Raw genomic sequence first — 18,437 nt, forward strand, 5'->3', positions numbered from 1 at the left:
CCTCTACTTCCTGCCTGGTTGCCCAACCTATACTTCCTGCCTGGCTACTGGCCAATCAACATTTTATTAAAATACAAATAACAAATCTTTACAGGGTACAAGACCATTGTCCCATAACAAAACCCTGTCTGGGGAAAAAAAGTTAAAAATTTGAGTACTGAATTAAAGATAAAGCCACAATAACAAATTAGGAAAAATTTTAAGTCTTAAAAGAAATTTTATTTAATTAACACATTAAACACTCTTCACCTAATTAACATACTAGCTAGAATCCACCCAGCTAAGGCTCTGTTTGAGAGCAACAGTGGGTTTTAGAACACAGATGCTCAAACTACTCCCTATTCTTTCCACATGAGTCTAAACTACATTTCCTTTATTTATCTTTTCTAAAACAAAATTAGAGAAGCAAATTTTATTTTATTGGTTTCTTTTAATAGAAGTAAATACTACAATTCCTTCTCTTTGACATTATATTGAAATGTACAAGAAAAGAGAATAAAGGTAAAAAGCAGAGAATATAAAATCTCCAAACCCATACCCAAACTACTTCCAAGATACAGTTTTACCATCATTCAATAACTCAGGGGCCTAACCCCTGATCTGAAAAAAAAAAACAAAAAAACAAAAAAAACTGTTTCATTTCATTGAAAACAGAAACTAGAATTTCCAATAAGACAATTTCCAACTCCTCTATTGACACGAGAGGAAAAATGTCTTTGGCCAAAGTGATGTCAAATGACCAAAATGACATTTCCAAAGACTACACCTAATGCCAAACTATAGATCCGAATAGATTACAAAACACATCCACACTGAAAGCAAACAATACTAGACAAAACATGACCCGGGCATTAAACATGGCCTTCCCTTCACAATTTATCTATTAGTAAGTATAATCCATACCACAGATGCTTAAAACATAATAATCCCTGAATCAATTCACACTGCATACTAGATAAATTATAAAACCAAGTATTCATTTATACCAGATTAAAATAAACCTTCCTCATAACTCACTATAAAATACACAAAAAATATTCTGCAATGCAATGCTACAATCTGGGTGAATTCACATCTTCAAGTTTTCTTCAACAATCCCCAAACTTCCTGTTGAATTAAAATCCACCATCTTCTGGAAGTAGCCCACACACTGTCTTCGGCCATAATCTACAATCTGGACTGTCCTCTTCCCTCCCACCTACCGCTGAAGTGAAGACTCACCCCACCACTCTCTTCCACAATGCACACACTAGGCGGCCAGCGCGATGAGGACTGCTTTGTAACAAAGCTGTAAAGAGCACTCTACTGCTCCACAGGGCCTGGATGAATCGTGCTTCTACTCTACAGTATGTTCACACACCTCAAAGGAAAGGAACGGAAAGGAAAGAAGACTTGAGGGATTCACTGAATCACCGGTGGAAAGAGTTGGCACACAGCAGGTAGGAGACTGAGAACTACATAAACCAAATCACTCCAAAAGATTATGGCCTTTTTACAAAGTGAACTTCAATATTACCAAATTATTCTGCAGTGAAACTATCAAACCCTTCTTATATACAGAACTTCCATTTTTCCTCTTTAAGTTTAGACTCTCAGTTTTAAATATAAAAGGAATCCTTATATACTAAGGAAAGGATCAATAATTTTAAAATAGTAAATGGGGCTTTGTGAATAACATATGCAGTCTATTTCTGTATATAAATTTTGTATGCTTTTCCTTACCCTGAGTATTTAAAAAATTGTTAACAAACTATTCTTAGCCCCAGAGCTACACAAAACAAGCTGTGAAGTCGCTGGGCGGTGGTGGTGCACGCCTTTAATCCCAGCACGTGGGAGGCAGAGGCAGGCGGATCTCGGTGAGTTCGAGACCAGCCTGGTCTACAAGAGCTAGTTCCAGGACAGGCTCCAAAACCACAGAGAAACCCTGTCTCGAAAAAGCAAAAAACAAAAAAAAAAACAAAAAAAAAAAACAAGCTGTGAATATAGGCCCTGTTTATTTCTACAGTACTGTATCATATTTAATCAAAGATAAAATTATCACTGAGGAAAAATTAACTTGGTGAAAAGATGCAAGCAGCAACATAAAACATTTCAAATATGTAAGTTATGTATGTTTTTGTATACACACACATATATATTTCATATTAGCTACATAAAGGTAAATTCATCTTTCAAAGAACAAAATGCAATAAAATTGGTTAGCTAATAAAAGATATGATAAACAAAAGAAAAAAATTAGACTAAAGAAAGTTTCATCAAGCTTAAAACAAAAAGAGTATCAGTGCAGGAGGTACACTGTCTAACAAAAGACAAAAGGAAGTAAGTGTACTTGAGGGTAGGGGGTGGGGCCAGGGTGCAGTCCTGAAGACCTCAAAGACAATAAAACAAAGTTTCCAAACCTGAAGTTTACAAGTCCAGGAGTCTTCAAGAAGCCTAGTCCAAGGACGTAAGATCTCAATCAAGGTATGTGGCAACTAGCTTATAGAAGTGGGACAAACCAGATAATCACTGTTTCCTGGGTTGGGGGGATAAACCATATGTATATCACAGCAAGAATGCTATTCTTAATCTGAAAGCTATGGGTGGTGGAATATATTCCGGCATTGGAGGAATACTGAGAATCTAGAACTCTATACCCAATCGGATGACAGCACAGAAGTAAGGCCCCTTCAAAATTCCCGAAGTCCAAAACCTGGCTACTGTCTGCACTATGACTGAAAGTTTCATCAAACCATTCGAACAAATCAAGAAAAGGAATGATTTCTAAAAATCAGAAGTTAAGATCGGGAGAAGGGAACAGGGAATTCTTACAAAATCTATAAAACTAAGTTCCAAGATAACAGTTACTCATCTGGTCTGAGAGGCAAATAACCCCAATAGAGCCAAAGCGTAAGAAAGAACGCAGTTACAAGTGAGTGGGTAGGCCACTACGGAAAAGCTGATGGAATTAACATGAAACGCAAAGGATAGTAATAATATTACAGAGCAGTAATTTATGAAAAACATACAAATGAAACAGTGCCTTAAAATGCTCACACTTGAATGCTTGGGTATAAAAATGTCTATGACTACTGATTTCACCAAGTTTACAAAGTGTGCTAGTAAGCAACATTAAAAAAAAAAAAGTAGAGGGAATAGAATACTCTAAGAAAACAAAATCCTCTCTGGCCAGGGCAGCACATGCCTGAGGCTGATACAGAAGAATTTTCAGTTCTAAGATAGCATGGGACAAACAAATAGACCCTGCCTTAAAACAACAACCAAAACACAAAACTGAACTCGCAGTTCAGGGGAAGAAAATCTTTATATGCTGTAACAGATAAATTATAGGACTGTAATCTTTTATTTAGAAATACAAAGATTTATGATTACATGTATGATGTGTGTGGGAGAGAGACAGAGAGAGAGAAGACGGCACAGGGTGGGGAGAAAGCATATGCAATATACATGCCACTACCCACGAATATGTAAAGGTCAGAGGGCAACTTTGTGGAGCTGGTTCTCTCCATTCACTTTACATGGGTTTTAAGGGTGAAACATAGGTTATCAGACTTGAGCAGCAAGTATTTTTACTTGCTAAGTCACCTCACTGGCTTCTAAAACATCTTGTTTTTTAAAAGTGAGAGGAAACAGCAACAATGGGAGATAAAATAGAAAAGAGGCCGGATTTAAAGTACACATGGAGATAGATGCAAGTTATAGACGTCCTATGTCATCTTTAGTCTCGGCACCCTGGGATACTGTGTGGAGCCAGCTCAAGTTAAATCCTACGTCATCTTTAGTCTCAGCACGCAGGGGTACTGCAAGGAGCCAGCTCAAATGATTCACTGTCTTAAAGATCCAGTTCTCCAGGCTGAAGAGATGGCTCAGTGGTTAAGAGTGCTCACTGCTCTTGTAGAGGACCTGAGTTCAGCTCCCAGCACCCACACCAAGCAGGTCAAAACCACTTACATCTCCAGCTCCAAGGGACCAGCTACCTACTTCTGAACCTGCACTTTCATAGTATATATCCAGAGAGACAAATACACAGTTAAAAAAGGGATCAAATCTCATATCAAGAAAACAAGGCTTTTGTTATACTTGAATATATTTTACCAGTTTTTTTTTTTTTTGAATGGAAGAATGGTTGTCATTATCAAATACTTAATCCTGGCACGTGTAATGCCAGGCGATGGTGGCGCACGCCTTTAATCCCAGCACTCGGGAGGCAGAGGCAGGTGGATCTCTGTGAGTTCGAGACCAGCCTGGTCTACAGAGCTAGTTCCAGGACGGGCTCCAAAGCCACAGAGAAACCCTGTCTCGAAAAAACCAAAAAATAAATAAATAAATCCTGGCACGTGTAGCAATACCTAATATAAAGTGACCACTAAAATCATTCAAATAGAACAAAAAAGAAAACTATATCCTAAGAAGAAATATTAGTCAATATGCAAATGTTATTAATATTCTAATGAATAAGCCTAAAATAGTCTCCATCATGTTTCACAAATTTGAAATTATTTTTAAAAATATGTTCTACTTAAGTGATTTTCATATAAATTGAAATTTTTTCAATTATGGAAAGCAAGATTATATATACTTTTTTGTGACTATTATAAAAAAAGCTAGTCCTCCCTACTTCCATTCAAATGATTAATTTTCCCACATCTATTTTTCTTTTTAGAAAGGCAACTAAAATACTTGAAACACATTACACTTTTCATTCTACGCCACAAAACAAATAGACAAACAAAGCTAGAGAAACAATACAAAAACTCTATTACAGATTTTTCTTTAAAGCTAACAATAAGCACCCTCATTCATGACTTATTTAATAAAATCATTTTAAAGACAATTGTTTCTATTCAGTGGTATAAAAAGTTTGTAACATTACCTTAAAATTTATTCTTAATTTTTAATATGCACACTTAATTATTACTTAGAGAAAAAGAAACAAAATTCTTCCAGATGTTAGTAAAATTTTCATGCATGTTTTAAACAATGTCACAAGATAAGCTTATAGTTAGCTGGGCTCAATCTAACCAGATTATAGAGGAAAATACTAACCAAATATATCTAAAAGAAATAAATAAATATGAGCTTTATTTTAAAAACAAAAGTGACCAGGGTTCTAGATTAAAATAAAACATAGAAGGCCACCCTTGAAATTTTAGTTTCAGAAAGAAAATTATCATTTCCCAGGTAAAAGGAGAAAGTCATATTAATTATAAGTCAACAGACAGAAGGAAGGTCCTATTATTCAGATTCAGCTCCCCTATTTCGTTCTGGGGTTCTGGCCAGAAATCATAGTACCCTGAAAGGAATAATGTCACAAAAGGCCTGTAAATGTTTACGAAACAAGCCTGGAGCAAGCAAGCTAGCTCAGGCTAAAGGGCATTTGTTGCCAAGCCTAACAACCTTGAATTTGATCCCCAAGAGGCAATGTGGGGGGTGGAGAAATGACTCCCTCGTGATGTCCCCTGACCTCCACATGTGTGCATGTACACATGTGCACATACATAGAAAACAAGCTTAAACGTGTCTGTCATATGGGGTCCTTACGTTCAAGTAAGTACCTTGACTAAGATTCAGTTATTCTCTTTTCTCACTAGATTTGACATATAAAGCAATCTAATTCAGAGTTCCAATTTCCATATTAATTTCAAGAAGAAACATTTGTACAGAGGAAGAATATAGTAATTTGCAACCTTTTAAGAGATTTAGAAATGGCAACTGAGTTGTACTACTTTGCTAAAGCTATATATTTCCCAAGCAAATAAGGTAGCATTTAATTTATATACATTTGCACGTCTATAAATAAAACTGACTCAACTGGAGAACCTTAGAACTTATTTTCACTTAAACTATTTACAACTTTTGGTTTTATAAAAATTTGCATGTCCACAATTATGGCAAATTAAAAATGACGTGTAAAAATATGCGTAACTTAGCCTTTTGTAGCTTACACCTTTGACACTGTATAATACAAACATTGTGGAAATTTAACTACTGATTTAGTTCTTTAGCCAAGCAAAATAGGTCTAACTGAGAAGCCTCAAATTCTTTGCAACATAGTTTTCTTCTTGAAATTCATGTAATTCACTCAATATTGTACAGTGCTACAAATTATTCTCAAGAAAGTTTCTTAAAATCCTACCTGTATGGCGTAAACTACTTTAACATTTAAACCGTTTATTTGTATCATAGGATCAGTGGCTTTTCTCTATGACAATTTTACCTTTTCACTTTTCAATTATTCATAAATGAGAATAATATGCTTTATAATCATAAGACCAACAGACATTTCCTCATAATTCTAAGATGTCAATACAAAGTGAAGACAGTTACTACAGCTGCTTCTCTGTCTTCATGGCTGTCTTCCTTACACTGGAACAGGTGGCAAAAACAGGACTGAACATAAAGGACTGGGTCACCGATAGTGCTCAGAGCTACATATCAAAGAGGGAGGAGTGAAGAATTAGTATGAGTGTAAGAGTGTACTGATAGGTGGTGGCGTCCCCTCTAATCCCAGCACTCAGGAGGCAGAGGCAGGTGGATTTCTGAGTTTGAGGCCAGCTTAGTCTATGGAGTGAGTTCCAAGACAGCCAGGGCTATTGCAGAGAGAAACCCTGTCTCAAAAGAGAGAGAGAGAGAGAGAGAGAGAGAGAGAGAGAGAGAGAGAGAGAGAGAGAGAGAGAGAGAGAGAGAGAGAGAGAAGCAAGCACACACATGCAAAACAAAACAGAACAAAAAAAGGAGAGACAGGGAGGGGGCAAGAGAGAGAACAAGAGGTGGCACACTTCCAGCTTCCAACACTCAAGCTTTAGCATCATGCATTCAAAATGTCATTCTCATCCTTTTAGAACTGCCAAGATACTCCAGAAATCATTTCTGCTGTCCTATGTAAGTACATCAATACAGTGAAAAAAGAAAACAAAATGATTATGGAAATAACGCAATTGGTTCATGACTATCCACAGAGTTGATTAAGTTACATGTATCTAATTTGAGAACTACTTTAACCAAGACTATTTCATTAGTAACAACTGCAGAGATTTTCTGAATCAATTATTGCACATGTGCTTGGAATTCAGCAGAACTCTTGTCCCATGAAGTCAATGGAGACCTAGTTTGATTCATAAATAGGGGCATACAATAATGAAATAAAGAAACCCCAGACAGAAGTCACTCTAGTAGACTCAGTTTACAGAGATAAAGCTGAAAACAGCTGGTACAGCTAGAACAAGCACAGGCTGTCAGGACTCTTCTTTGTTGCAAATCTAGATATCTGGCATTTAATTCTGGTCTCTTGAATGCACATAACTACAGTAGGTTATTATCTCACAGCAATAATAAATAAAACTCACATACTCAGTCATACAATTCTACTTCCTTCTTCTTCCCTAACCTTTTCATAGAGAGTCAAAGAAAAATAAATGACCTGAATTATAAACTTTACCACTTTCTCTACACTCTCCTATGAGCACACAGAAAACCCTAACATTCCTGAGGGAAGATGGAGTTGTTTGGTACCTTTCATAAGAACACTACTTGAATGGCGTAGAGGTAGTTCATTGCTAAAGACTGTATGATTGCCACTATCACACTAAGCAATATGAAATAAAATGAAAAGTGATAGAATATATGTGAGTAGCTAATTACAAGTGTGTGTTTGCTTCAGGTAGTAATATACTAATGGCTACACCACTTAAAATAATATGCATAAGAATCATATACATTCCCATACATGCATAAACTGCAACAGAGAAAGAAGCAAAAATATCTATCATTAATACATTTAGACACAAAATAATGTAGTCATAAAACAAGCAGAGTTTCATAGAAGGGGTAAAAAAATGAAGAGCTCATGAGCATTTTAAACTGTAGTAGAAAGTATAAACAAGAAACATAACAAAATAGTTGGGAAAATTAAGAATATCTCCTAGGAAACCTAAAATAATAATGACTATATGTATGAAATACAGATGACAATTCTAGATGCTAATGTAGGAGATTCTACTTCCCCAGGAGCAAACATCCCCAAAATGTTCAAAATAAAAAGAAACTCATCAAATAACTACAAAACAGCTTGTCTGATCTCATGAACATGTATTTCCAAAACTGGAAGTTCTACAAGAATAAGATCAGCTCTTTCCTCAAGCACAGAATCTACTTTTTGTCTGCTTAATCTGGAGTAACAAAGATAACAAGTTCCATGAAGCTGAATTGGGAGGAGGATGTACAACATGAAGGTCAAAGTGCATCCAGTTCTCCAACACTTCAGAATTCTGCAGAAAAACTACTTTAGAATTTTGCAACTAGTCAAATTATCAATCAATAAAGACATCTTAAGGCACACAAAACTTCAAAAACCTTTTCTAAAGATATTGCAGAAGACTTCAAAAGCTTGAAAAAGAAAGTGAGCCAAGGAAGAAGAAACCAAGGCAGCTAAAAAAGGAATCAGTGAATTTTTCAGGAACACAGCAGTGAACAATGTTCCAGGACATGAGCTATGTAAAAGTTTATGAAGACAGAACTGGGGGTGGCCAAGCAGGTGCTAGACACTGAGACCGAGGACCCTAGTTCACTGAAAGCAATTAGGTGGAGAAAAGTGGCTCCTGCAGCTGTCCTCTGCTCTCCACATGTGCACACACAGAAAGTAATGCACTAACACAACTATACAGTTTAAATAAAAAAGGAGAGCTGCAGAAGGACACTTCTATAGGAAACAAAATGGAAATGATGTGCTGATCTACTGATGGACCACTGCTCTAGCAAAGCTTAGTCTCCATAGAGTAAAACAAACCATTCAAGGAAGGTAAATAAAATATGTTTTGCTACAACAATATTTTTATAAGTAGCACTGTAAAACTGACTGAAACTTATTAAAATGCTATCTCTAGTGGGTGAATGTAAGAGCAAAGGAAGAAGGGTAATATCAAATGTCCCAGTTTCAAAGAGTAATTAAGCACTCAGAAGGAAAGCCTCCTACCAGCCAGCACAAAAAGCCCCTCTAAAAGGTTAAAATGTCTGCTGGCTTTTCTGGTATTCTATTTGGATGAAAAAGGAATGGAAAGATGTGGCATCTATCTCTATATTTAAAAATTTTTTTTTTCCGAGACAGGGTTTCTTTTTTTTTTTGGTTTTTCGAGACAGGGTTTCTCTGTGGCTTTGGAGCCTGTCCTGGAACTAGCTCTGTAGACCAGGCTGGTCTCGAACTCACAGAGATCCACCTGCCTCTGCCTCCAGAGTGCTGGGATTAAAGGCGTGTGCCACCACCGCCCGGCCGACAGGGTTTTTCTGTGGCTTTGGAGCCTGTCCTGGAACTAGCTACGCACTACTTTGAAATTTTAAGAAGTGACATAAAGAATTTCCATTGAATATGATCAAATTATACTATATATGGAAGAAACTGTTGAAGAATAAATTTAGTGTATCCTAAAAATTCTGTATTCAACAAAGGAAATTCTCTAACAACTGACAAAATTGTTTTAAATTAAACACAAGGTCGAATTGGTGAGGGACAATTCTCTATTGTGTAAATTATATTTTAAATAAACACTGATTGGCCGATAGCCAGGCAGGAAGCACAGGTGGAAAATCAGACAGGAAGTAAAGGTGGAGAACAGGAGTATTCTGGGAAGAAGGACGCTCTTCCAGAGTCCTGCCCAGACCACAGAAGAAGCAAGATGTGGCCTGCCTCGCTAAAAAAGGTACTGAGCCATGTTGCTAACATATACTAGAATAATATATGTTATAAGAGCTAATACAAAGCCTGAGCTGATGAGCCAATCAGTTTATATCTAATGTAGACCCTCTGTGTGATTTTCTCTGGGACTAAATGGCTGGGGAACTGGGCAGACAGAAACCCCAACAAGCAGGCCCTCATGTTACAGAATGGCGCCCATGTGGACAACTGCATCCACATAAAACCTGAGAGAGCTTGGGAAGTAATTCTAGACAGAAAAGAAGAGAATCAGGCCCTCATGTTACACTGAATGGTCCAAGTTCAAAAAACAGTAAGTTCATAACACTATAATGATGGTTTGAAGGATACATTGCAAAAGACAAGACCAGGAGGCACCAGACTAAGCTGATATTCATTTCCTGTGTCGGCTTCATGAAACTGTAGTAGACTTCAGTTACCAAATACACAATGGTAGCAGCCACTGTGAAGTCAACCAGCCACTGATATTCTGGAAAGTAATGCAATGCTGAAAAATAAAAGAACAAGAAAAGTTTCAGTTAAATTTAAAGCTTATGAGGATCAATCCATATAACCTTAAGTATGCTTGCAGGAGACCGAAAATTTCAGCACTTAACATTAATTTTGATAGTTCATAAATTAAGTAATAAAAACAAAGTTGAACTGATTACTATAAATTATTTAAATTGTTATTAAAAATGAATACAAATATACTGGTGCTTTCTTAACCAGTCAGCTTATTTATATAAAAATTAAGTAAATAATTTTTCTTTGGTCTATGTTAACTTCAATAAATTCAATTTGGTTTAAAATACAAAAGGTTTACATTCATTTCAGATTTAAACCACTGATGAAGGACTAGTGTTTTCCTTGTATCCCTCCTCTCTCCAAGACTTTTATCGTGAAGCAGTGTTGAATTTTGTCAAAACTTTTTTCAGCATCTAATGAGATGCTCATGTGTTTTCTTTTCTTTCAGTTGGTTTATATGGTGGAATACATTGGCAGGTTTTTGTATGTTGAACTATCCCAGCATCTCTGGGATGAAGCCTGCTTGTGATGTCTTTTTTGTTTCGGTTTGCCAGTATTTTATTCAGTATTTTTGCATCAATGTTCATAAGTGAGATTGGTCTGTCAGAAAATTTTATTTTGAATGATGGAATCATTTGTTGAAGGGTTGTTTTAGGTAAAATCAACATACTACCAGTTTTCTGTTAAGAAAGGATAAGAAGTGTGTTTATTTACTGTTTATGTGTAGTAACTCACACATTACTAGCCAGAACCTGGAAACAACCCAGATGCCTCTTATTCGAAGAATGGATAAAGAAAATGTGGTACTTTTACACAATAGAGTACTACACACCAGTAACAAATAATTGCATCTTGAAATTTGCAGGCAAATGGATGGATCTAGAAAAAAAACACATTGAGGTAACCTGGATCTAGAAAAAAGCCACATTGAGGTAATCCAGACCCATAAAGACAAAAATAATATGTACTCACTCATAAGTGGTTTTTAGACATAAAGCAAAAAAAAAAACAAAAAAACAAAAAAACAAAAAACCAGTCTACAAGCCACAATGCCAGAGAAACTAAACAACAAAGAGGACTCTAAGAGAGGCATGCAAGAAGCTACATAGAAGGTGAAATAGACAAGATCTCTTGAGTAAATTGGAAGCGTGGAGGGTTACAGGAGAGGGTAAAAGGAGAGAAGGAAGTAAGGGAGGGGAGAAAAACATTTAGCTCAATAAAACAATTTAAAAAAAGAAAAAAATGAATTTAAAAAAATTCTGACAATACATGCAATTCTATTGCTCTGTGTATTTCATTTGATTTGAACTTTTTAAAAAATATAGTGTGTTCTATATACTCCAGAGTGTGATAGTTATCAACTATGTATACAGGCAACTAAAGTAAAATTGATATTCTTAGCCATATATTAACCCATATGATCAAATTCTTTTTATCTCTATTTAATAATATAAGCATATCTGTCCCTTCATTAGAAAATTGGGAGTCAAAATAATATCAGAGGGCAGAGAGCTCAGTTGTAAAGTGGTTACTTGTATGAGGCACTTGGTTCAAAAAGAGTACCACAAAAAACAAAACCTATCTGCACAATCATACACATGCATGTACATTGACAAAAACACACAATCACCAAGCAACATGCCACTGCTTCTCTAGTTAACAAGAATGTGCTTGATGTTAAATAGCCAGTTGCTAAACTAGTACCATTTGTAAGTACTTCTAAAAACTGTGATAGCATATGTTAAGAAGCTTCATGTGAAAGCTGTATCACCTAACTGCATTGTTTAAGTTAGTAGTCACGGTCTCATTGATTTGTTATGTAACATAAAGAATATAACTGCCAAGTTATTAAATTTTATATAAATGAGTTTAGAAAAAAAAAAGGAGGCTTGGTACTGATATCTGCCCAAGACATCTGAATATAACAACACTGACACAATGTTTGGCTAAGTAGCTTGTAAATTTTCAGTAAATTTTAGCTGATAATAAAAACAGCAACAATATACAGAACTCAGTGAACACTTCTGTACAAGTACATTACACATACAGAACTCATCGAAACGTAACATGGCTGATCAAAATAACAAGGTGTTTTGAAAATTACATTGAGAAAGTAAAAAGAAAAAGGATGGCTATCAATATTTAAATGAACTCATGAAATTGATTTACAAAGTTCTTCACTATCATTTGAGGGTTATAGGTTTCCCCTACAGATACTTGCAAGTTTTATATGATTAATACTCAGTCCTCAACTAGTAAAGATTCTGACGTTACTTTATAACATAAAATAATTTTATAAGATGCTAGATAAATCTGCTATCATTTTTGTTAAAGTTGACATGACTCAGTCCTAGGAAAAACTAAATTACAAAATAATATTTTATGTATTATCTGAAGTATTGTTTAAGCTAATGTAGCCATTTAAATATGTTGCATAATATATCTCAACCCAAAAGATAGAATAAGGAATGACACTACAAACTCATCAAAATCCACCCATCTATGCACCAAATCCAAGTTCATGAAAGAAATACTCCTGCAACTAAAATCACATTCTGATCCCAAACTATGATAGTGGACGACTTCAATACCTATTCTGGTCAATAGACTGGTCATCCAGACAAAAACCAAAGAAATGCTGAAGCTAACTGACATTATAAACCAAATGGACCTAACAGATATTTTCAAAACATTTCACCCAAACACACAAAAAAAATACCTCCTCAGCACCTCATGGAACTTTCTCAAAAACTGAGTACATACTGGTTATAAAATAAGTTTCAACAGGTATAAGAAAACTGAAATAACAGCCCACGTTCTATCTGATCATCATGAATTAAAGATGGAAAACAGGGCAGGAATATCAAAAAGCTTACAAATTCATAGAAAATGACCACTACAGTAGGGAATGAAAAAATGTGTTACAAGACAGAAATTCAGAAAGAAATTAAAAACATTTAGAACTGAATGTAAATAAAAACACAATACACCCAAATCTATGATAAGACACCATCAGGGCAGTTCTAAGAGGCAAATTCATACAACACAAATGCCTACATAAAAAACTGGAGATCACATGAGCAACTTAACACCAAGAGTTCTAAAATAAGAAGGAATAACACCCCAAAGGGGTACAGAAAGAAATAATCAAACAAAGGACTGAAATCAATAAAATAAACCAATGAAATGAAGAGGTGATTGTTTGAGAAAAATCAGTAAGACTTAAGCCCTTAATCAAATTAACTAAAAGGGAGAGAATATCCAAATTATTAAAATGAGAGATAAAAAGGGAGACATCACAACAGACAATTAGGAAATCCAGTGAATCGTAAGGAGAGACTTTAAAAATCTGTACTTTATCAACAGGAAAACCTAACAGCACAGAATACTAACAAAGAATTAACACCAATGCTCCTCAAATTATTCCCTAAAACAGAAACTGAAGAAATGAACATAGATGCAAAAATACTCAATAAAATATCTGCAAACTGAATCTAAGAACACAGCAAAAAGATCAGTCCCTATGATCAAGTAGACTTCATCCCAGAAACGCAGGAATGGTTCAACATATGTAACTATATAAATGTAATTCATCAAATATGCATTTTTAAGTACAAAAACCACATGATCATCTCATTAGATGCAGAAAAGGCTTTTGACAAAATTCAATCATTCCTTCAGGATAAAAATCCTAGATAGACTGGGGATCCAACATAAAAAAGGCAATTTTCAGCAAATCCATAGCTGAAACCAACCTAAACTGAGAAAAACTTAAAGACTTTCCAGTAAAACCAAGAAGAAAAAAAAACAGTGTCTATTCACTTCATATTTATTCAATATATAGTGCTTGTAATCTTACCTAGAGCAATCAGACAACTGAAGACCATCAATAGTATACAAATAGAAAGGAAGTCAAAGTATCTTTATTGGCAGATGATAGATTTTTATATGTAAAAAAATTCTAAAACGCTACCAGAAAACTTCAATAGCTGATAACACTTTAAGCAGAGTAGCAGGACACAAAGCTAACAAACAGAAATTAGTATAAAAACCACAAACTAACTGAGAAAAAAATTAAGGGAACAATACCTTTCACAATAGCCTCAAAACAACAAAACAAAACACAAACACTTAGGATAATTCTAACCAAGTAAGTGAAATACTTGTATGATAAAATTTAAGACATTGAAAAAGGAAATTGAAGAAGATATCAAAAAATGGAAAGATATCTCAGTGACTGGTAGGAATAGAGTAAAAAATGGTCATCCTACCAAATTAATCTACAGCTTCAATGTAATCCCCATCAAAATGCCAAAGCAATTCTTCATGGAAATTGAGAGAAACAATTTTAGTTTCATATAAAAACTAAAGGAGCTGCTGGAGGTATCACCATATTCTATGCCAAGGTGTACTACAGAGCTACAATAATAAAAAAACACCAAGATATTTTTATTAAAATAGACATACTGATCAGTGGAATAAATTGAAGACTCACACGTAAGTCCACACACCTATGGAAACAGAAGTCAGTAATATACAACAGCAAAAAAAGGCAGCATCTTCAACAAATGATGCTTTGTCATCTGGATGGCTGCTTATAGAAGAATTAAAATAGATTCAGATTTATCACCATGCACAAAAACACAACTTTAAACGCATCAAGGCCTTCAACACAAGGCCAAGCAGTGAATCTGGTAGAAGGGAAAGTGGGAATAGTCTTAAACTACATGGCAAAGGAAAAGGCTTTCTGAACAGAACACTGATAGTACGTACACCAAGAACAATTACTAAGTGGAGCTTCATGACACTGAAAAGTTTCTGTATGGTAAAGGACACCATCATTCAGTTAAAGTGGCACTAAGGGCTAGCTGAGAGTTCACATGGATGCCTACAACTATAGAAGCTTCCTAACATGTATGTACATATGTATGTGTATATGTGTGTATTAATACATGCATATATACGTATATACTCACATATGAATGAAATATAGTTGGTGTCACCAATAACAATACCCCAACTAGATACTCTCACCACCAAGTGAAAACTTTAGTGCCAGGGTTATATCTAGATGCACTGTTGGTCAAAGGAGCCTCTTGGAAACTCCCAAACATCTCAGGCTATTGGTTTCTTTCTATCAAATACCCCCCAAAGGGTTCAAGAAGCCATGTGGTGAAGGAGAAAAGATTTTAAGTGTCAGACATGATGGATGACTGCAAGGAAACAGTGTCTTTCAGACACAACACTGACACTGATATACATATGAACTCACGAAGACGATGGTAACATGCAGAGGTCCTGGAAAGGTTTATGTCAGATGGGGTCCCAATGTTGAGAAAGGGTAATGGACATGGGGATCCATCCCTAATGAAGAAGGTTATCTCCAACTAACACTGGTTTGCAAAAAAAAAAAAAAAATTAGTTTTCTCCAATAGCGTCTCATTGGGTATATTAACCAATATATTAAGGCAAGCCTCCTGCCAAGCAAAAGATGGCTAACACAAAACAAATTCAATGGCAGTTTGGTATACTTTTGTCTCAGAGTGTTTTGGCCATTTTTGTCTTAATTATCTTTTGCTTATTTATTATGGTTTCCAATTTTTGTGGTTTGGTAGTGAGGATGTGTCTCTATGTTTCTTGTAACTTTTTTAAATTCTGGTTTGTTTTTGTTGGTGGTGGTAGTGTTTTGTTTTACTCTCTAAAGAGGGGAAGGCCAAAGTAGAGAGGGTGGAGAAGTGGGGAGGGCCTAGAGGACCTAGAGGGGAATCCTGATGTGAGGAACATCACGCCAGAAGTCTCCCCATCTAGGATTCAATTAGCTTCATATAGAATTCATTGTAACCTTAAAATCATTATAGTCATATTATTATAGAAACTGAGGAGGAAAAGTAAATTATTTACTTTGATATATTCAATGGATAAAATTGATTTGTGATTAATTTTTTCAACTTAATATCTAACACTATTACAATAGTTGAATTATTAAAACATAGATGCCTCAATATGCAAATGTAGTTTAAATTGCATTATTAAAGTAGATTATAGAAAATAAGTTTTGGAAGTCACGATTACAAGACTGTGATTTCAGCCTAATAACCAGAAGCTATAAAAAGGCTGAGCAACTTACCTACTTATTTTTCCAGAACTGGGGAAAATAATACCATATAAAGAGAAAAGAAAAATTTTATTTGAGTAAAGTCATTTGGAGCTGTTAAGTTCATATGTTAGACTTCACACTCTGTAGAATGAACTCACGATTAGGAAAATACACAAATCTTACCCCATAAACAAACAAAACCACAGCCACAACAAACAAAGGGTACTCGCTGCCATAGACGGTAAGCAGAACATGTACAGGACTCCATTACCTAGAGTATCCACTTCTGTAACGGACTTGGTTTCTAGATGAAGGTCAATATCTTTTGGAATGGTTAGTGGCTTATTTTCAATATGACCATTGTATTTTCTGCAAAATTAGACAAGTGACACAAAACCAAATTACTTAGTTATCTAAGTGCTTACATCCCACTAAATGCAAAAGAGATTTTAAGTTTCATTCTAATGTTACCCTAGATGAGGTCAGATACTCAAAAACAGTATTCCAAGGAGGCTACAAAATGCTCAAGTAAATTATGTTACTACGTAATTGGCCAGAAAAAAAATTATCTAAACTAGCAAGAGAAACAAATCCTGCTGACTAGCACAGTGTTTCACACCCATTTTTCCTACTCTCTTTTGAAGATTTAAAAACAACCTAGTATCTCTTTCGAAGGCACAAGATTGAAGGAATGGAAGAGAAAATAAAATTCTCTTTGAAATGATGTACACACCTATACACACAAACACAGCTGTAATTGTAGGTAGGCCAGAGATGAATGAGTATATTAAAATGAATGTTCGTAAGACATTCAGAAACATAAAAGGCAACCACTGGTGGTGACTACAAAGACTTACAGACAGAAAACCAGCAAAGATCTTTTAAGTTTACTTGTGTCACTCCTAAAGTTACATTGTAAGGACAATCAAATGAATATAGAAAGCAATAAGCTGAGTTTTAATAAGATTTTTTTATTATTTTAATAATATTATATTTACTCGAATAAATAAAAATGGGGGATCTCGGTGATAAATTTTAGTAGGCAAACCCCACCATGACTACTGCTGTGAGTAGATGACAGCATCACCACTGCATCTTTCTGTAATTACAACACCAGGAAATCCTGTAAGGGCTGGGCATTCAGCGCAGCTGAACCCTGCCTGCGTGCCCTGGGTTTGATCCTAGGATGCCATAAACCAAGAGTGGTGATACATGGCTGTTACTGGGAACTGGAAGCAGGAGGATCAAAAAGTTTGAGGTCTTTCTGCTACCAGTCTGGGCTACATGAAACCCAGTCTAAACAAGGAAAACAACAGATTATAAGGCATGCAAAAAGAATCCAAATATTTACAAAATGAATAATATACTACATAATTAATTCCCGCAACTGTTTGACATGGTAACAATGGCTATCAGCAGAGTTTCAGTGCTTAAAAACAAAAACAACTAAAAACTAACCAACAGAATTAAATTTCTGGTCCTTAAGTATATAAACTTGGGAAATTCATTTCATACTTTTAAAATTAGTTTTATTGAGTTTTTGTCAGAATGTGTGTACTACATACATGCAGTCCTCTTGGAAAAAAATGTCAATTAAATTATTGTGGTGGTTATCTCTATTAAGTTGCAATTGTACATGAAGTATTTTGGAAGCTAGAACATTGATTGATACGTTTTTGAAGAACTACTGAAATTTAAAAAGAATAAGGTTCAGGACTAATAATTCAATGAACTTCAGTGTATATTATAATCAGTGAAGAAGAAAAAGCCTTAGTTGAAGCCCAGTTGAGGAAACGAAAGCATGTTAGAGGACATCAATGCTGACTTTCTCAGAATTAATTACAGGTATGCAATTTTAAAGCCCGAAAAGCTCTTCGATATGACTATGTCCAATCAAAGTTGATTCAACAATGACTTCTAACAATGAGGCATGTTATTAGTATATACTCAAAATAGAAAGCGCTGGGCTGAGGGTTAAAGCTCACTGCTAGAGCTTCTGCTTAGTACACCTAGAGGAAAAGAAATGAATGGATCCTCCAAAGTCATATCTACCTCTATTCCTCTGAATATGAGGACACTAAGTCGATAGTCCAATCTACCCAGAAACACAAGGTAAGGCAGTGGCAT

General features: G+C 35.3%; 1 protein-coding gene across 4 annotated transcripts in view; it reads right to left on the reverse strand.

Annotated features, from left to right (window-relative positions):
• Positions 1-18,437, reverse strand: part of Tmem161b (transmembrane protein 161B) — a 78,985-nt gene that overhangs the window by 21,203 nt on the left and 39,345 nt on the right. For 2 of the 4 annotated variants that reach the window (XM_075976369.1, XM_075976370.1), the window contains 2 exons: positions 16,582-16,679; positions 10,037-10,193 (listed from right to left, as the gene is read on the reverse strand). In XM_075976369.1, coding sequence (XP_075832484.1) covers positions 10,037-10,193; positions 16,582-16,679 — 255 coding nt within the window. Of the gene's footprint in view, positions 1-10,036; positions 10,194-16,340; positions 16,359-16,581; positions 16,680-18,437 lie in introns of those variants that run through there. The other 2 variants (XM_075976371.1, XM_075976372.1) reach the window with 2 other exon arrangements.

This window comes from Microtus pennsylvanicus, chromosome 6, assembly GCF_037038515.1.
Source record: "Microtus pennsylvanicus isolate mMicPen1 chromosome 6, mMicPen1.hap1, whole genome shotgun sequence".
Lineage (NCBI taxonomy): Eukaryota > Metazoa > Chordata > Mammalia > Rodentia > Cricetidae > Microtus > Microtus pennsylvanicus.